Below are 21485 nucleotides of genomic sequence, written 5' to 3' on the forward strand. Positions count from 1 at the left end.
CATGAGAAAATGAAGAGGTTGGTAAATTCTAACGGAATAGTCGAATTAATAGGTAAGAAGGCTCAAGTAATTCATAAGTATGTTCATTTATTACTTTAAAATTTTATTTATTGACTATTTTTTACAAAAAAAAAATTAAATTGTTAGGTATGTAAACTATTTAAATATTCTAATAGTTTTTAAATTCATATAAGATCATATGAAATTACTTGATAATCTGGTAGTTATATACGAACAATTAAATAGTCTTGGGATTAATAAATAGATAATTGTAAGTAAAAGTATATATTACAAAATTTAAAAGTTTCGTTAATCCTAACAACAACAAAAATAAAGATTAAAAAATTTAACATTTTTTTCTTCACGCAATATTTTGTTCGTATGTTATGAAAAGTAATTTTTTTGTTGAGTATATCTATGATAAGAAAGTTTTACGAATCTAGTTATGTGAAAATTGGTTAATTCAATTCAAACTTAAATTAAAAAGTAATATTTTTAGAATAAAAAATAATACTTTTCATAAATAGGATCGGGTTGGAAATTTTTTTCACAAAATTGATACATGATACATCATCACGTGAGTTTTGTATTTTTGTTTTGTTTCAAATATTATTTTAGCGAATTCATATAATAATAGGTCATGAAACTTTGTTGAATAGTACTATCATAATTTTATTTATCCAAACAAATACTTGGAATAAAATAAATAATTTAACTAATTGCAATTGGCTGTGATAAGAAAATAAAATATGTTCAATATTGGTGATAACTAGAAGACATTCTCTTTATTTATGCTTGTCAAGAATTAGTAACTTTATGCGCACATAGATTAATCAGACAAAAATATCACAACAATCAATATTATATTTTTGAGTAGGTCTCATGTTAGACCGTCTAACGGATCTTAATCTGTGAGACGGATCAACCATACCGATATTCACAATAAAAAGTAATACTCTTAGTATAAAAGTAGTACTTTTTCATAGATAACCTAAATAAGAGATTTGTCTCATAAATACGACCCGTGAGACCGTCTCACACAAGTTTTTGTCTATATTTTTACTTGTAACTGATATTTACGCACAACATGCATGCTTCATATTAGTCATATAAACACCCAAAACAAAAAGCATAATAATTGCAAAATACGAGTCATTAACCAGATAAATGCACATAAGTAAAACAAAAAAAAAAAAAAAAGTTAAATCAAAAGACTAAACTTGAACTTAAACACTTTTCACTACCAAGAATCGAAAAATAGAAGAAACAAGACATGAACACTCTTAATTCTCTCTTTCTATTATTTACATCACCAAGCAAGCATTCTACAATCAGAAGAAACACAACTCAAACCATAAAAAATTGAGGAAAAAATATTGCAACAATCTGCAAGTGTTTCAAATAAATCAATTCCACCACTGGTGGACAGCAATTCCTTCGTCTCTTACTTTTCCATACAATGCCAAACACTGCCAATAAGCTCTTTTACTTCCTTTATTCTTGTTCTTTCCATGCTGCCATTGGTTCTTGCATTCCAGGAACAACTCATCCACAAGAGATATGGTCTTATCCTTTAGCATCTCCTCCACGGCTTCCGCCTCAGCTTTCATCACGACGTAGTCTTTCTGCCTTACGTTCTTCGTTAACCAAGCCGACACTCCTGTTTCTTGAGGCAGGATCCCACCATTGTCATTCTTGTGTTTGTTGCCAACGATCTCCATGTCATAAACCTCGAATTCTTGATCCCTCATGGGATAGTTCTTGTAAAACCAGTCTAACGCACTTGTGTCATCGGATATGAACATTCGCCGGGGATACACCTCCAAAGAATCTTTCAACAGATCAGGTAGAAACTTGATCTTTCTTGATGTGAAGCGTGGTCTTTTCCTCAACAGCGCTCTTGTAGGCGGCTCAAGAAAAGCGTCCTCCAATCCCTTCAGTGCAGCTTTCTTCTCCTCCTCGGACGCTGTGTCATCATCGTAAGAAACTTGTCTCGTTGGGGGAAATGCAGAACCATTCGGTGACACCCCGACTTTCTTCATTGCCACCACAGTGTACTCGAATCTCCTGAGGTATACAATTTTATAATTTCCAAGAAATTGCAGTTCGTTGGAGGGATCATTCCCAAATTGCGAGATCACGATGCTACCCTCTTTAAGAGATCGATCAATCAACTCAATTCCGCTGAAGCTCCTCACAAATAAAAAATCAAACACCTGGCTCGCAGCTTTTATGTCATAATCGGCAACCAAATCAATGCCACGGTTTCTCAAGAACTCGAAATCTTTATCGATCTCACCGATTCCAGCGCCTAAAACCAGACCTTTCTGGCCTTTCATGATAAGCCCTTCGTCCACTAAATCGCGTAAAAGAACCGGTAAAATCTTGAAGCTGTTGGCAGTGGTAGTGTCCGAATTGGAAATGGAAGTTCTCATCACATAGCCAAGCGAAGGCAATGCCATCAAAACCAGCGCCAAGAACAGAGATCTCGACAAGATCCGCAAAACCCATGAATCAGGAAACTTGATCACCAAAAGGGTCTGAGGCTTCAACCCAATTTTCCCCACATTACTCATTTCATTCACGCCAATCCTGGCTCGGCACCCACGAGCCAAATACCCCATCTTCAACCCCAAAACAAATAAAAAAAAGATCCTAGATCCGAATCGCTGTGAAAATAGCCTACTTTTCCTTTTTTTTTTAACACCAGGAGTGAAAACAAATCAATTATTAAAGAGAAAGAAAATCAAGCGCGGCAATGGAGGAAGACTTCTAGCGAGTACTAAATCTGGCAGCTGTGTGATTTCCACCCACGAGAGCGACACGGGAACTTCGGATTCTACACCACAGGAGCAACAATTCTCTAATCCTCGCAATTTCCATTATTTTTCTCGATGTGTTCTTCTACGAAATCAAAGGGTCTACCTCTTCATATATTCAAGAAATCACATCCTCAAAAAAAAAAAAAAAAACTCAACCACCATCAACCAGAAAGATTGGCCAACGCGAAGACGGTGGCAGAGAAAAGAGACAAGAATCGATCGAATCAAATCATGAATGAACAGAAACTAGGTGATTGGTGTGAATATATACGGTGTGGGGAATGGAGGAGCGCACGGATTTGCATGCATGCAAGGCGTCAAAGGTGGTTTCTTTAAGATTTGGTGCTGTACTTGTGTGTGGTGTTAGTTTCATGTTTGATTGCTGGAATCAAGGAATGCTCCAAACTCCAAAACATTTTACTGGTAAAAATGATGAATTCTCGTTTCTTCCAACATAGGCGGCTGAGGTTTAACCGTGGGGAAACAGTGTCCTAACTCCAATTAGATTCCAGTCAGTCAGTCATGTCTTGATTTAAATAATTTGTGTAAAATAGACGTTATTTATGTTATATCGAGAGTGTTTATATTTTTATGAAAGTTGACGTATATATTAATGATCCAAAAACTAACATTTGATCGTATCGTAACAAGAGAAATACTCCAAATACATCATAAAATAATCGTAAAATGACTCACTTTTTAAATTGCAAAACTATATTTAATTTAAATGAACATATTTAAAAATAAATGTTATTTTGGATATTATTATTAGAAAATGCCACTAACTTTTGTGTTTAAAAATAGTCGTCCTATCAACATGGAAATATAAAGAAGATGAACAATTTTTAAGTTTTTATTTTGGATAAAAAAAAAGTATGTATAAATATTAAAATTTAACTTTTGCTTCGAGATTTGTCAACCAAACTTGTGTGATTTCGCTTACCTTCCATCAGAAGTCAATGATTAAATCGGATTATACATCTTCCATGTGTCTAAGTAATGCTGATATTATTATTTTATTTATGTTATTAAATTTTTTTCACACCACCTACGTGTTATCATAATTTATTATTATCATTATTATGTATCATGTCACGTTAAATATGGAGTGAGTTTCATGTGAGAGCGTCTCACAGATTTTAATCTATGAGACCGGTCGATCATATCAATATTCACAATAAAAAGTAATACTCTTAGCCTGAAAGGAATATTTTTTCATGGATATATAACACAAATAAGATATCTGTCTCACAAATAGGATCCGTGAGACAATCTCACAGAAGTTTTTGCCTTAAATATGGGGTGGTTAGACCTGCTTGAACTTAATTAGTGTGTGTGTGTGTTTCCCTTAAATATTGATCATGTGATCATATGTAGGGCAAACTCTCGAACTTTATTTTGAGTCGAGTTCGAGTAAAAAATTTAGAAAACTTGAGTTTTGAATCGAATTCAAAGTTAAATATGCTTAATTTGAGACGAATAAATTTAGAAAATTTGAGTTTTGAATCGAATACAAAATTAAATATACTTGATTTGAGACGAATACAAACATTGTGTTTTTACTGATATTTTGCTCAACTGATTCATTTACTCTTAATCATGTCTAATAAACTCAAAAAAATGTCTTTTTTAGGTGGTAAACAAAATTAAACCAGTTTACTAACAAAAATATGAGCCCCCTATTCTTCTTTTTCTTTTTCTTTTTCTTTTTTTTTTTTTTTCTGTTTATAGGTTGTTTATTTGATTTTTTAAAGATACATTTTATGTTTTTATTTTTCATACTATTAATTTTATTTAATTATTTTTATGTAAGCAAAAACTTGTGTGAGACAGTTTCACGAGTCGTATTTTGCGAGACGGATCTTTATTTAGGTCATCAATGAAAAATTATTACTTTTTATGATAAGAGTATTATTATTTTTTATTGTTAATATTGGTAGGATTGATCCGTCTCACAGATTAGGATCCGTGAACGATCTCACATGAGACTCACTCTTTTATGTATTTAAAATTCAAAATTCATTCATATAAATTTCACCCTTTAAATTTTTATATATTTTATAATTTATTTTAATAATTTTAAATTAAAATTCAATACAAAAAATTAAATCATTTCCAGATATGAGGAAGTTGGTGAAAAATCTCTAATCAAAACATTTCTTTGGGTTCACTCTCACCCACAAAATTATGGTACTATGTCATACAAAATATGGTACACTTCATGTGGAAATGTGGTACACTACATGTAGAAATGTGGTACTAAAAAAATTATCAGTGACTGAACACAAAAAAATCGACGATTGGGGACTGAAGGCTAATTTCTCGTTCCAAATATCCATTCAATATATATATTTTTTAATTTTTAAAAAGAGTTTATATTCAATTTAGGAAGCAAAGGGCAAAGTGGGAATAATATTTCTTTATAATAACAACAAACCCCTTATTATTGCTGCCTACTGTCAACTGCTATCCACTGAACACTGTTTATCTTCTCCTCCCATTCCTCTGCATCTTACCCATTCGTCACATGAACTGAAACCCTTCAGAAATCCCAGGATCTTCGACTCTGCTAGGCGATCTGTAAGTTGTCTGAAGACCCTTCTCAAGATTCTGTGTTTTGTCTTTTTTCGTTTATCGATTTTCTTGATTCTTGATATATACTTACTTTTTTTGTGGCTTTCACTTTCAGTTTGTTTATGATCTCTTCCTGATGATCTATAAGATCTGGGAAATCTCTCCTCGTTTTGGTCAAGATTTTTTGTTGTCTTTTTTTTTTCTTGGTTATATTTTTATGGTTTCCTTTTTTTATCTTTCCGATATCTTCAATATATGTTTATTTTGTCTGTAGTTACGGTAAATTGAAGCAAATACGTTAGGACATAGCTCACAGTCAAAGTATATCACAGATTTGTTGACGTTCATCCCAGTTCAAGTAACTGGTTCTTAAAGCTCTTTTTTTTTTTTAATAGACGGATTATGCTGTCATTTTTGTTCATGAATGTGTGAATATTTGAAAAAGTGGTGTGATGTTTATAATTTCGTTGTCATGTCAAGTAATTAAGATGACTTGATATGCGGTTCTATTTTAAATTTGGATGAGAATGCAAGATTAAGATTTGATCTCGGGAGGAAGAAAAATGGTAAGAAATTTTGGAGTTACTAACCTCATAAATTGTTAAGTTCCTCTTTTTAAAATTCTGCAAAGGTCGGTTTTTCACATCCTTAAAGTGGTCTCTATAATTTTTTTACTCCTTTTGATTTACAAATTTTATACTATGCGTCTCTCTAATTCTTTTGTGCCTATTACATATGCTAAGCACTCTCATTGTGCCTAACAGATATTCCCATTTTCTGTTATTTCAGGTTGCTAGTGGTGTATCAACATTTGAACATTCATGATTCAACTGCAGTTTTCTCAATTTGATTTAGGAATTGGACATTATGCAGGGTCCGAGTCTGTCTATTGATGTTTTTCACAATTTTATCTCATTGAATCTGTACTGCAGGGTTATTCTATAAGTTGCTAGTTTTCTTTCAAATTTATCCTCGTTATTACGTATTCCTTCAAATTTGTCATCCATGGGATCCAATCACTTTCCTCTCTTTACTTGTTTTTTCTTTATCCTATAACAGAAGCCAAAAGATTCAAACGCCAAATAGTTGTTTAGACGAGCCAATTGTAACCTTTACTTTGAATTGTAGTTGTCTTCTTTATCTCTGTAAGCTTTTGTTTTATTTCAGTCAGTTTTATTACTAAACAGCAAATACTAGACATCTTCAAGCTTGTTTTCAGCTTAGCCCGCCCTTTCTCAATATCTAGATTCTAGCCATCATTTTTGCATCCAAAATTTGTCTTCTGAAGTCAGCTAAAGTGTCAAAAGGAGTTATGGTGTGCCAAGCTGCTGGCCGGACGAGATTTAGGGCGCTGAAACATGAAAATGGGATTGCTGGGAGAACAACCATCATAGTTAGAGTAATAGAATGCTTTCGACATTTGCAGAATTGTCAGGTTTGTTCATGATTAGTTCATAGTTCTGGCTATGATATTTGATCTCGTGTGTTTGAAATTCTATTTCGATACTGCCTTATTCAACTGAGCTTGCTTCTTTGACTGTTGCAGGCTGAGTACTTTCCGTCACTTGCTGAAACCTGTAACGTAGTTTTGCTTCCAAGCTTTCGTGTCCACATCAAGCTAGCCACACTTTCCTTTTCCTTGTTTTTGTTAGCCTACCCAAAATTGTTGTATTTGCAGACTAAATTCAAGTATTATCCTGGTATGTTTATCTATATTTTTATGGTAAATGCACTTAAGTTATCTCTATTCTTTTTCTTATCTTTGTAATGACTATTTCAATCATGCCACCTGGTTTTCCTTTTGATAAATCTTGTGTGCCAGGTTGCTCTTTTGACTGGATGGTTATGGTCAAAGAGTCTCATACTTGTCAGCAGTTCTCTGCTTGGAACTCCCCTGGTTTGGACCACTTGCCCCTTTTACAGCTGGACCAGTGCATCCCTCCTTCCACATGTACTGCCAATGTTTCTTTGCCAGAATTTTCAGTTTCTATTTTACCTGGTTCAAATGCTGGGCATCAAGATGCAGTGGACGCTTTCTTAAAACTGCCACCTCTAAATTGTGACGTACCACATGGTACTGGTAACACGTATTTCAAAAATTCCCAATGCGGCTTACTTAACAGGCTTGGGGTCGCAGCTAAACCGATTGACGCCACTTGCGCTCGAAAAAAGTTTCTGATTTTCGACCAATCTGGAAATAAAACTAGATTGTTTTTTAGCTCCCCCTTTTCTCACCAAAATCAGATTGTTGCCTCCAAGATTCCTGCTTGTGCTAATGGTTCGCACGAAAAACCAGCAGCTCAAGTAGTCGAGCATTTTTTGGTGAATCCCAGGGAAGAAAAATGGGATGAAAATCAGTTGACTGATGGAGAAGATGAGATGCTTGAAGATTCCGAAGAAATCGATGCTTTGCTTTACTCTGATGGTGAAGAGGAGTATGAGGATGATGATGATGATGATGGTGAAAATGATGAAGTTACTAGCACGGGGCATACTCCATATATCACTCAAGATGTGCATGGGAAGGACAAATTATTTGAGAAACTTGACGAAGAAGTGGCGAGTTCTGATGACTTGCCTAAAAGGCGAAAATTGCTTGATGGTGGCTTCAAGCAACCATCATTGGTGGGTACTGAAAGTACCACGAAACTGGACAGTTCATATGGATATGAGGACGACGAGGAATCAAGTAATGCCGGTATGAGAAACTGCTATGATGACATCTACTCCAGCAAGAGAGAAAAGAAGATTAAAGTCCATGAGGCATTAAAGATCCTAGAGAGTATCATCCCTGGGGTGAAGAGTAAGGATCCACTTTTCATAATTGACAAAGCTATTACTCACTTGAAACTCATGAAACTCGAGGCCGAATCTCTTGGTCACTCCAACTTTAATGGCAAACTTGCCTATTTTCCTTGACACTCTATTTAGAGAGACGGCTGGAAGAAGAAACTACTACGTGTGTTCGAATAAGAAAGTAGCAAGGTGGGAATTCTCCCTACTTCAGCATTTACCATGCTTTTCACCCTATTAGTGCATTGGTATGTGGTGTGGGCCAAGAAAAGGGGAGCCTAATGGGATGAAATCTGTGCTTTTTAACTCTTGAGGTGGTGAAGAAAAATGGGGCTATAATACACACTCTTGACTTGAATGATTGTATTTGGAACTTTTTAGGGGTGAAAGCAAAGTGTGGTAGATATGAAAGCATAGTGGTGTGGTGCCTTTTTCTTCGATTGTTGAGAAATAACTCCATGGATCAAGAGCATGCGTGTTTGGTGAGTAGGGGTCCCACCTTCCATTTTCAATTGTTTCCTGCTTTAATACTTTTTTCCCCTTGAAAATATTGCATCTTTAGTCTTCAATCACTAAGTGAAGCTATTAGTCTAAGGTGGACCCGCGCCCCCAAAGATTCATCATGAATTTGTGGAATAGAGATCCATTACCAAATCTTATTGTTGGTTTCCACTTGTGAGGTTTGTGTTGGATAAGTTGCAGTATTTACGAGGGACATGCATGTATTATTTGTACTGTTTCTTGTTGTATCGTTATGTTGTGTGTTTGTTGTATAAATTTGACTATGAGGTGTTCTTTGTTATATAGTCTTTGTTTGAGCTGTTTATTTACTTCTCTTCTGCTTCTTTGGCTTTTCCGTTTCTACTGATTCTTGTGGTCTTTTTTTTTTAAATTGCCTCTTTCTGTGGTGTGTGCTGTCATGGGGCCTTTTCTTGAAATTTCGATTACTTTTTTTTCTTTGGGATAATGTTATATATAGACTCAATGTAATCTTTCTCCACATATTGGAGATCTCGACTAGTAATGACTATGTTATTGCTATGTTTGGATTGGGCTATTTGCCTTGGGATAATTGGTGGGATTGAAAAGGGTATTATCATTATTATCTTCCAACTATTACCATTTTAGGGAAATTTTGTGGATCTCTTATCTGAGTTATCCATGAAAAAATATTCTTTTTATGTTAAGAGTATTATTTTTTAATGTGAATATCTGTAAGGTTGACACGTCTCACAGATAAATAGTGAGACCGTTTCACAAAAGACTTACTCTACCATTTTAGGAGAAAAATTGTATATTACTTCCCTTAATCATAGAGGAGTTGCTAAACATTTTAGGAAAATTTGTATAAAATTTAATTTTAGCTCTCAAATTAAAAATTTTGAACTGGTTGTTCAACAAATGCATATGAACTGGTTGTTCAAAAAAAAAAAGGTAATAATTTATGATGGAAAAAAAAAATATTATTACTATTAATTATTAAAAATTATGATTATGAAAATGACAATCACAACTACCATGTCATCACAACCTAGCTGCCATTTGTCTGTTGTAGTGGTATCTGACTTAATCCCCCAAAAAAATCATATTTTAAATATATGATTAAACAACCAAATAAATTATAATAATAAAACCAATTAATTATTCAAATTTTCAATTTTTTTTTCGATATTATCTATTTATTAATTTCCATGCGTTTAATATATGAATTATATGCATGAGCTTATCCGTGTAATTGATTCCATTAGCATGAAGTCAGCATGCAAGCCCTTCAAAACTTTTTTAAAATATGTGACGAAAGGAAATGCACACATTAAATCTATATGTGACCAATTTTTAAATTTTAAAAATATTACATGTATCTTAAGCTATGATAAATTATTTTATCATAATTTCAAAAAAAACATGTACCTTAAATTCGTGAATAACACGGGCATATTAAGTTATTTTTTTTATTTATTTAAAATACTCAAGATTAAAATGTTTAGCATCGAAATGAAAAAGAAACTGAAATAAGTGCATCTATTCCTCATAATTAAACCCATTCTGCAATTTGTTTTAATAATAAAGTTTGAAGCCTATACAGACAATCATGGCTTGTGGGCTGCGCATCTTTTGTCTCCTTATCTGTCTCAGACACAACCTCAAGTGCCATGTCTCTTCATACTTGATTCTTCTCATTTTCCCACTACTTTTCAACCGCATGTTGTCAAAATTTAAAGCCATGTTTTTTTAACACTATTGGAATAAAACAATCGTTTTTACAAATTAAAATCATTCTCATGAACTGTAGAACCGAGCTATCAGAACGGTTCATTATGTTCGATAGGTCACCACGGTACTCGGACATACTGAAGAACCGTGCTTCCAACAATCGAGCACACACGCTATACATGTCATAGCATATTAAGGTGCAACTCCTATCGTTGTATCACGTAAAGAGTTGCATAAAGTATTTAGACAACTTTTGCTGACACAAACAACTCAAAGCATGTGGAGTAAGAGTATAGCTTGTAGCCATTGTTTCAGTTCAAACATGTTGAGGTATATTTGTTCAACTTACTTTTTACCATATTGTTATTTCCCCAAAGAAGAAATGTGCAATTATTGGGGGTGACATTTAATTAATATCAGTTCCTTGCTCCATAAAAGATAACAGAATAAGGCCAAGGATACATAGCTGTAGTAGACAGCATGACAGTGGGTTCGCTAAGCTGTTTGCTTTGCATGTGTGGTGTATTTTTTGTGGGGCATATTCGCCAAAACTACTTCCAATCATCTCCACTTTCATAACAAAATCAGGCTTTGTGATGTTCTATACAACAAAGTCTGGGAGATATATATATATATATATATAGTCAACTTCTTTTTTTGTGTGTGCGGTGTAGTTACAAGTGTTAATATGCGCATCAAACGATATTTCTTTCGAACCGCACAGTTTAATGAGGTGAATCAAAGAACACACATCAAACAATGGTAACAATATAATTACTAGTTTCTGAATCACCTATCTTAGAAACAAATGTCTTAGAAGGAAAAATGAAAACGAAGCACAAAAATCTTACAACACAGAGCTGAACTATTAATTTATCTGCTGAGGTCTTAGTTTAAGACTGGTTTTTCAAGAAATGGAATTCCTCCACCTTCTTGGTGCCTTTCTTTGTTCTGGATTTGTTCCCTGATCAGTTCCATCATCACCATTTTCTGCAATCTTTGCAAGTTTGCTCAGTTTCTTCCATCCGCTACTCCATGGAGAGCTTGATTTTGGCTTTGTCACCTTGTCGAACTGCCTTTGCAACATTTCCATGTCGTTTTGTAATTCTAAGTACTTGGCCTTCACAGTCTCAAGTTCGAATTTAAGTGTGTTGATGTCCTTTTTCGCTGCAGTCCATCCTTCTTGGAAGGATTGTGGCGTTGCTTCGAGTAGAGTTTTTCTGTTGGATATCAAGGGCTGATACTGGGATTCACCAGTTTCTTTTAAAGTGTTGTTGGCTATGGCGTTGCTTATTTTCACCTGCTCGGAAAAGAGGACTTGGACGACGACTCTGAGAGGGAGTCGTTCATTTTGTGCAGCATGCATACATGCGTCGATTGAGAGTTTTTGGCAATCCATTACACGGCAGAGTCTCTTCCTTTCATGTTCAGTCAATGTTGGATGCGCCTATAAAATTATCAGCAAATATTGATAAAATTTGGTTTCTATGATTAAACATTTGCAAATTCAAGAAACAGAAATTCGATTTGATATGATATCCGCTAACAACAAATGTCCATGCCATATGGAGCATAGTGAATCAGAACATGTGGTTTGGGGTGTTATACTGTTTAAATTATTTAGGTCGCAATTTTGCAGGTAATTACTTTCGGTGTGTTGAAATGTACTAGATTTTACGATAAATATGAGCTGAACATAATATGCATGAACTTTGACATAAAATTGATTACCTTTAGGTAGGAATCAACAGCTCTGTACAATCCATCATCACAAGTTCTAGCAAAATCAGGTAGGGCTTCAGCCAGGACCTGGAATTTCGTCAATGACAGGTTCCTGTCCCTCGATACTTCTGTGAGATAGCTGTCGACAAGCCTTGCCACTCTCATTTTCGCATTAGGATTCGTCCCCCGTTGAGCTCCATCATACATTTTCATATCAGAAAATGACTGCGTGTGGGGGCTCGAACTCTCCACCTGTTCTTGAATCAGGAAATGCTCCAGAAGCCTCTGCACTAAGTCAACATCATATAAGGTTTCGCTCTTGTTGTAAGAAGGTATGAGTAGATCACCCAATGTGGCTTGTTCGAACTGCATCCCAACTCGTTTTTCAAGCTCAGTAACCAAAGCAGGAGCCACTTTCAACATGTTTGCCATTCTCAGCAACCGGAGAAGAAAACTACATGAAACGCTATCTTTCTGTGGTGGGATTATACTTATGAGGCTTTCAATGATCATTCTTTGATCCTTGGCCTGAACTATTGGTGTATCCTCTTTATTTCCCGCCACTATCATGTGCAGTCCCCCTTTCCAGCTGCTGTTACTTATATCTACATCGGTACTATTACTTCCCTCTTCGACTGAAGACCCAAATCCCGAACCTAATCCCAAACTAAAACCTGATGCAGATGCTTCTTTTAAGAGCCCTGGGAGCCACTTAGTCGCATACTGCATAATGGAAGCTCCAACCAGTTCATACCTCATACCCTTTACCTTAATGGCAGTGATAACGCGAACAAAATGATCGATGCGCAAAATGGAAACATCTTCGAACCACCAGTCCGGTGGCACTTGATGGTTTCTACTCGGGCTAGAATCTTTCATTTCATTCCATTTCGGACTAGAAACTCTTGGGGGTTTTCCTGTATACTGCCACCTTATTCCTTTAGGATTTGCACAAGCTTTCCAAGCAATAGACTCGCTACATCTCCTCACAATCTGGAGATCTTCCGCCCAAGGTGACAATTTTTCGCAACTTTTCAACACTACAATAGAATCCCTCCAAGAAGATAAAACTACATAGCTCAGAAAAGCTTCTGTTTTGAATATAAGATTCCCTTCTTCTAAATCCTCCGTCATTTCAAGATACTCCGCCGCACATCTCAAACCGGAGATATTCGTTGCTGTTAGATCAACAGCTATTCCATAACAGAACTTTGCTGCCAATTCGAGGGCCTCGGGACCTCCTGGAAGCTCATCTAGGATTATCTTGTTCAACTCTTCGTCCCGCGATTCATATATTATTCGATTCATCTTTCCACATCGAGAAAGAAGAGGATACTATTCAGGAAGAAAGATTGAACATCACTCAATCTTATATAAAAGTGTTACGGAAACTAAAATGTGAAAAATGAAAGAGTTAACATCTACCTTGTGCAAATGGAAACTAACATCTCCAAGTTGAACTAAAAGATCGCTTGGAATATCAGTAGCAACATACCTATTCTCAACAACATCACAGAAAGACCCCATTTTAAAAAACCATCAAGTTCTAATATTTTCAGCATAAGTTAACTTCTCAACCCCACCAAAACAAAAGAGATGTTATGTTATAAAACTCACATAAAACATAATACTTCCACATACACATCAATTACACCAAGAGACATAGAATCCTTCACACAAATTTTACATAAAAATTGTAAGTTTTACACAAAAATATATCACAACATTGAAGAAAATTAGCGTTACTTACCAAGATTGCCCTCTCTGCTCAAACCCATCAGTCTTGACTCCAGTCTTGCTTGATGACAGGACTCCATTGCTATAATCTCGAATCCCTCCAGCTTCACTTTCTGAATCCCACATAGTGAAGACTCGAACTAAAACTAAAGACCAACAGAAGTTATTCAAGAAAATGCCCCTATCCTACAAAAAGTGCAGAGGAAAATGAGAGCACAGCACCACTAGTAGATGATGATAAGTAGAAGGGGAAGAATCCACATGATCTGATTGGATTTATCTGAAAATTGTCGGGTTGCGCACTGATTTTCAAGGCTGTGAGTAATGGGCTGGCTAACACTGTTTTTGTATCTTTTCACTAATGATGAAAATAAAGGGCCATCAAATTCTGATACTCTGTATCAAACCAAGACTGCAAGCTTTTCATATTCTTTCTTGAAATGGTAATTTCTTTATATTTTTCACCTTGACATTCTTAAAAAATAAATAACAAAGTATATGAAGCTTCCAATCACATGTCCAGTTTTAATGTTTTCCACGGATTCTTTGTCAGTATGACAAACATTCACTCTGGAAATTATATCACCGTATCTTTATTAAATATAGCCAAATGTATTTCAAATATATATATATATATATATATATATATATATATATATATATATATATAGTTTGGAATTATTAATATATTTATATGCTATTTATTTCAATTTATATATATAATTACGTTAATTACTTTACATTAGTTAAGATTAGAGTAAATTAAATATTTATATATATATATATATATAACTTATAAGATTGATAATAAAACTTGAAACCTTAACTTTAGATTGCACGAGAAAAAAAATTGAAATCAATTTAAATATTTCAATACTATATTTTATCCTATATATGATCAGCTAATAAATATTTATATAAACAATTAAATAGAAAAATATAAATACACTAAAATATATTTTAAATAAGAACCACCCATGTGTTGAAAAATATATTTAAAATGTGTGTATTGAATATTTGAATGTTGAATATTTGAATGTTGAAAATAAGAGTTGTAAATATTGAAAATTAGTGTGTGATGATGTAGGTAATGATGTAATTTATTTTTGGATTATTTGTAAAGATTTCCTATAAATAGATCTCTTATTTGTGAAGAAAATCACAATTGAGTAGAGAGAAAAATATTATAAAGTGTGTAGTTTGGTAAATTTTGAGAGTTTGAGATTTTTACTTTTTACTATAAATTTTTACTTTTTCACAACACGTTATCAGCACGAAGCTCTAAAAGTCCTACGTACTTTTCCAAGCTCCAAACAGAAGAAAAATGTAACAAAAGTAATTATATTTATTTTACTGTTATTTATTTATTGTGTATTTATTTAATATACAATATAATATTATTATTAGAAATAATAAAAATAATTTTTTCATAAACTTGTTATAAATCCTGGGAGGATGTTAAGACGACATCCCACACTCCCGGTAAGGGATGCGACAAGTATAAAAGCCTATAAGGTTTTTAAACAAAATAAATTATGACACTCATTATAATATTATGATATGATATACATAATTATTTAAACATGTCTAATATTATATACATCATATTATTACCATATAATTATACAAATACATACATTTATTTTTTGTACACCAACGGTCATAAACGGTAACAAACGGCTAGTTTTTGCCCTATAAATATCATCTCACAAACACATTCAATCACTCCAACTTTCTCTTCTTCTCTAAAAATTATTCATCATCAAATTTTTCGAAGAAAAAAGAAGATGGCTTTCTCAAGGATATTTTTAATTATTTTGGTTATCATACTCACGAGTCTTGTATTTATCGGAGAATATCCTCCTCGTGCGTTTTCTTTATTTTTATAAATACTTGTACTTGTTGTTTATCCGTTACTTTATATTGCAATATTTATTAATTAATAAAATGCATCATAATTTTTTTTAGTACCACCATGTCAAATTTAACAAAGCTCGAATTTATTGCGCTCGACATCACGGGAAAGAATTATATGCCATGAACTCTAGATGTAGAAATGTATCTTGAGTCATTGGGTCTAAGCGAGACCATTAAATAAAATGGCATATGCACATCACAAGAAAAGGCAAGAGCCATGATATTTTTGCGTCGACATCTCGACGATGGATTGAAATGTGAATATCTGACTGAAAAAAATCCCATGGCTTTGTGGAAGGGATTAAAAGAAAGATTTGAACATATAAGGGAAGTTATACTTCCGACCGCCCGGGATGAATGGAATACACTGAGATTCCAAGATTTTAAAAAAGTCAGTGATTACAATTCGGCGATGTATAGAATAATCTCGCAATTAAAATTTTGTGGACATGAGGTCACAGAATCTGAGATGCTTGAAAAAAACATTTTCCACATTTCATGCATCAAATATTACTCTACAGCAACAATATAGAGTACGTGGATTTGCGAGATATTCTGAGCTCATCGCCTGTCTTCTTGTGGCGGAAAAGAACAATGAGCTATTAATGAGAAATCATCAGTCCTGACCCACTGGATCAACAGCATTTCCCGAAGTAAATGCTGTAAGTAAAAATGAATTTAAACCTGGAAACCAAAATCAATTTCAAAGACAAGGTTTTGGTCGAGGTCGAGGTCGTGGACGTGGACGTGGATGTGGACGTGGAATTGGTCGTGGTCGTGGACGCGGCCGTGGTTTTGAAAATAATAGAGATAGTTATTTTTATAACTCATCTCAAAAGAACGTCCCAAACCATCCACTGAAAAGGCATCATGAGAATACAAGTGTTAATGAGAATCACTCAAAAAGATATGAAAGTTCTTGTTACAGATGTGGTACTCCAGGACATTGGTCCAAAGTTTGTCGAGCCCCTGAGCACCTTTGTAAACTTTATAAAGAATCATTAAAGGGGAAAGAAAAGGAGACCAACTTCACTGAACGCAGTGACCGTTTGAGTGATTCAACTCATTTTGATGCTGGTGATTTTATGAATTATTTCTCTGGAAATGATCAACATGTTGGTGGGATAGAAATGAACAATTTTGATGCTACAGATTTTCTCAATGATTTCTCTGAAAATGAACAATTTAATGGTAGAATATAAATGTACAATAATTTATTTTTCATGTATTCATGTAATAATGTTTTATTGTACAATTATGATATGTGTTATATTTACATATGTATTTTCAGTAATTTTATTTCATTGCATATTTTTTTGAAGTTCAAATATGGAAAATGCTATGAGCAAAGCTAAAGTTTGCATACCCGATAGTGGTACAACGCACACTATCCTCCGAGATAAAAGATATTTCTTGGAACTAAAACCAACAAAAACAACGGTGAATACAATATCAGGTCCTGTAGACTTGATTAAAGGATGTGGTAAAGCACAATTTTTGTTACCTAATGGTACAAAATTTTTGATCAATGATGCTTTATATTCACCACAATCGAAAAGAAATTTGTTGAGTTTTAATGATATATATTCCCATGGGTATGATACTCAAACAATGAATGAAGGGAATGAGAAATATATGTGCCTTATCACATATAAATCAGGAAAGAAATATGTGATTGAAAAACTACCAATGCTCCCTACTGGATTGCATTATACACATATAAGTCCCATTGAATCAAACATGGTAGTTGATAATTCTTCGATATTAACCAATTGGCATGATCGATTGGGACATCCTGGTTCAACAATGATGCGAAGAATTATAGAAAATACACATGGTCATCCACTGAAAGACCAGAAGATCTTTCAGAATAATAAGTTTCAATGTAAAGCATGTTCTCTTGGAAAACTTATTATAAGACCATCACGGGCCAAAATCCAAACTGAATCACCAATGTTTCTTGAACGTATTCAGGGTGATAGTTGTGGACCAATCCATCCACCATGTGGACCATTCAGATACTTTATGGTATTGATTGATGCCTCCAGCAGATGGTCACATGTATGTTTATTGTCAATTCGAAATGTTGCATTTGCAAGATTACTTGCTCAAATAATAAAATTGAGGAATCAGTTTCCCGATTATACAATCAAGAAAATTAGACTTGATAATGCTGGTGAATTTACTTCCCAGACTTTCAATGATTATTGTATGTCTATGGGAATCATTGTTGAGCATCATGTTGCTCATGTACATACACAGAATGGATTGGCTGAATCATTGAATAAACGTCTGCAAATGATTGCTAGACCAATGATTATGAAAACAAAGCTCCCTATTTCTATATGGAGACATGCAATTTTACATGCTGCTTCATTAATTCGCATCAGACCAAGTGCATATCATAAATACTCCCCATTACAGCTTGCATTTGGTAAAGAACCAGACATTTCTCATCTGAGAATTTTTGGATGTATGGTGTATGTGCCTATTGCACCACCACAACGAAAGAAAATGGGATCTCAAAGAAAGGTTGGAATTTATATCGGTTATGATAGTCCATCAATCATTCGATATCTTGAACCTCAGACAGGCGACATGTTCACAACACGTTTTGCTGATTGTCATTTTAATGAGGAAATCTTCCCAATGTTAGGGGGAGAACAGAAACATACCGAAAAAGAAATTATATGGTATGTATCATCATTGTTACATCTGGATCCAAGAACAAAACAATGTGAAAAAGATGTACAACAAATTGTACACTTGCAAAGAATAGCAAATCAAATACCAGATGCATTTGGAGACATAAAAGGGGTAACTAAATCATATATACAAGCTGCAAATGCCCCTGCTCGAATTGAAATTCCAAAGAAACAAATGGAAGATACTCATGATGTCATTAAACGCCTGAAGCGTGAAAGGCCAGACGGTTCCAAGGATAAAAATCCTCGAAAAAGAAAATTCATAGAGAAACACGATGATCACAAAATAAAGAATGATGTTTCTGAAGAAACACATGATGATCACAAAATAGAGAATGGTGTTCCTGAAAAAACACATGATGATGAAAATGTTCTGTCAGAACCACAAACTGACGAGAATCATGAAATCTCTATCAATTACATTAATACTGGAAAAATATGGAACCGAAAAGATATAGATGAAATTGATGATATATTTTCTTATAATGTGGCAATCGACATCATAAATGATAACGGAGATCATGAACCAAAATCTTTTGGTGAATGTAAAAATCGGCAGGATTGGATAAAATGGAAAGATGTCATCCAGGTTGAATTAGATTCGCTAAATAAACGTAATGTTTTTGGACCTATAGTCCTTACACCTGAAGGTGTAAAACCTGTTGGATACAAATGGGTTTTTATTCGAAAGCGAAATGAGAAAAATGAAATAGTAAGATATAAAGCTCGACTTGTTGCACAAGGTTTTTCTCAAAGGCCTGGAATTTATTATAAAGAAATGTATTCTCCTGTGATGGATGCAATTACGTTTCGGTATTTGATTAGCTTGGCTGTATCTGAAAATTTAGAAATGCGTCTTATGGATGTTGTTACAGCTTACTTATATGGATCACTTGATAGTAATATATATATGAAAATCCCTGAAGGATTTAAGATGCCTGAAGCACAAAGTTCAAAACCCAGGGAATGTTATTCTGTGAAATTACAAAGATCATTATATGGGTTAAAGCAATCAGGTCGAATGTGGTATAATCGACTAAGTGATCACTTGATGAAAAAGGGATATGTAAATAATTCAATATGCCCTTATGTTTTCATTAAGAAAACAACATCCGGATGCGTAATTATTGTTGTATATGTTGATGATTTAAACATCATTGGAACGAATAAGGAAATTCAAGAAGTTGTGTCATACTTGAAGGAAGAATTTGAAATGAAGGATCTTGGAAAAACCAAGTATTGTCTGGGTTTTAAAATTGAACAAAAAGAATGTGGAATGTTTGTTCACCAGACAAATTATACAGAAAAGATCCTTAAACGTTTTAATATGGATAAAGCAAATCCTTTAAGTACTCCAATGATTGTTAGATCATTAAACATAGAAAAGGATCCATTCCGTCCATGTGAAGATGATGAAGATATTCTTGGTCCAGAAGTACCATATCTAAGTGACATCGGTGCCCTTATGTACCTTACAAATTGTACAAGGCCTGATATATCTTTTGCCGTGAATCTGTTGGCAAGATTTAGCTTATATCCAACAAAGAGACACTGGAACGGAATTAAACATATATTCCGTTATCTACGAGGAAAGACAGACTTGGGACTTTTGTATTCAAAAGATGCTAATCCAAGTATAATTGGTTATGCTGATGCTGGATACTTATCTGATCCACACAAGGCACGTTCCCAAACTGGATATGTATTTACTCGTGGAGGCACTGCAATATCTTGGCGTTCACAGAAACAAACGCTCGTAACAACTTCATCAAATCATGCCGAGATTATTGCACTACATGAAGCAAGTCGTGAATGTGTGTGGTTCAAATCAACGACCCAACATATCCAAATCTCATGCGGATTATCATTCGATGAGAAGCCTGTGATACTATATGAAGATAATACTGCATGTGTTGCTCAAATGAAAGAGGGATACATAAAAAGCGACAGAACTAAACATATTCCTCCTAAGTTCTTCGCATTCACCAAGGAGCTTGAGAAGAATAAATGTATTGATGTTCGTCACATTCAATCAAGTGAAAACTCATCAGATCTCTTCACAAAGGCACTTCCTACGACAATATTCAGAAAGCACATATATAATATTGGTATGCGCAATCTACGAAATTTGTGAAGAATTGTTCATGTCAACATCAGGGGGAGTTTACGTGACTGCACTCTTTTTCCCTTACTATGGTTTTTATCCCAATGGGTTTTTCCTAGTAAGGTTTTTAACGAGGCAGTATAAAAACACGTAATGAAGACAATCATTATGATCATCATCACAAGGGGGAGTGTTGAAAATGTAAAACTAATAACCGTTTTGAAAGAAGAAATCAATTCATTAGTTCTCGAATGGAATGTTCTGTACAAGCTTTATAGTCCAAGTAGAAGAAACGTAAAATATACAGAGAACTAAAGACGTGATACTAAAATAGCGATTACAGTACATGGACTTGGGTTACGAATCATAGGCTAACACTGGTGTGGGCTGTCCACATAATGGGCTGCCCACATATACTAACACCCCCCTTTCAAGCTTGGAATAAGTCGCGGACGCCAAGCTTGGATAAGAGAAAGTGATGTTGATCAGCACTCAAACCTTTGGTGAAAAGATCTGCGAGTTGTTGCAAATAAGCAACATACGCTGTTTGAAAACATCCAGCCTTAATCTTGTCACGGATGAGGTGACAATCGATGTCAAGCATTACAGCAGCAAACTTCTGATTCCACTGACGGGAAGCCTGTTTTAGCCCATAGAGGGACTTGCGAAGACAACAAACTTTGGTTCCTCCTTGAACACAATATCCAGGAGGAAGTTGCATAAAGATCTCTTCATCCAAATCGCCCTGGAGAAAGGCATTGGCAACATCCATTTGAAATAAATTCCAACCACGAATGGCAGCCGTGCTCAACAAACAGCGGATGGTAGTGATCTTAGCTGTAGGAGAGAACGTATCATGGAAGTCAACACCCGCTTGTTGTGTATAGCCCTTGGCCA

The 21485-nt window shown here is 34.5% G+C and overlaps 3 protein-coding genes across 4 annotated transcripts; 1 reads left to right on the forward strand and 2 right to left on the reverse strand.

Moving 5' to 3' along the window:
* Positions 1-1406: 1406 nt before the first annotated feature.
* Positions 1407-2624, reverse strand: LOC140840937 (uncharacterized). Its single transcript, XM_073208079.1, has one exon. The coding sequence runs from the start codon at positions 2622-2624 to the stop codon at positions 1407-1409; it is 1218 nt and encodes a 405-aa protein (XP_073064180.1).
* A 2632-nt stretch (positions 2625-5256) lies between these two features.
* Positions 5257-9015, forward strand: LOC140841927 (uncharacterized). The gene is made up of 4 exons (XM_073209666.1): positions 5257-5402; positions 6186-6831; positions 6943-7096; positions 7219-9015. Exons 2-4 carry the CDS (start codon positions 6709-6711, stop codon positions 8313-8315), a joined length of 1374 nt encoding a protein of 457 aa, XP_073065767.1. The 5' UTR covers positions 5257-5402; positions 6186-6708; the 3' UTR covers positions 8316-9015.
* Positions 9016-11092: 2077 nt separating this feature from the next.
* LOC140841928 (root phototropism protein 3-like) lies at positions 11093-14294 on the reverse strand. Of its 2 annotated transcripts, XM_073209667.1 has the most exons (4): positions 13876-14293; positions 13551-13620; positions 12135-13460; positions 11093-11850 (listed from the first exon to the last, which is right to left on the reverse strand). In XM_073209667.1, exons 1-4 carry the CDS (start codon positions 13986-13988, stop codon positions 11311-11313), a joined length of 2049 nt encoding a protein of 682 aa, XP_073065768.1. In that variant the 5' UTR covers positions 13989-14293; the 3' UTR covers positions 11093-11310. The 2 variants fall into 2 exon arrangements, with proteins under 2 accessions (XP_073065768.1, XP_073065769.1); XM_073209668.1 differs by lacking the exon at positions 13551-13620 and having other exon boundaries at positions 13876-14294.
* Positions 14295-21485: the final 7191 nt, after the last annotated feature.

This window comes from Primulina eburnea, chromosome 9, assembly GCF_022965805.1.
Source record: "Primulina eburnea isolate SZY01 chromosome 9, ASM2296580v1, whole genome shotgun sequence".
NCBI lineage: Eukaryota > Viridiplantae > Streptophyta > Magnoliopsida > Lamiales > Gesneriaceae > Primulina > Primulina eburnea.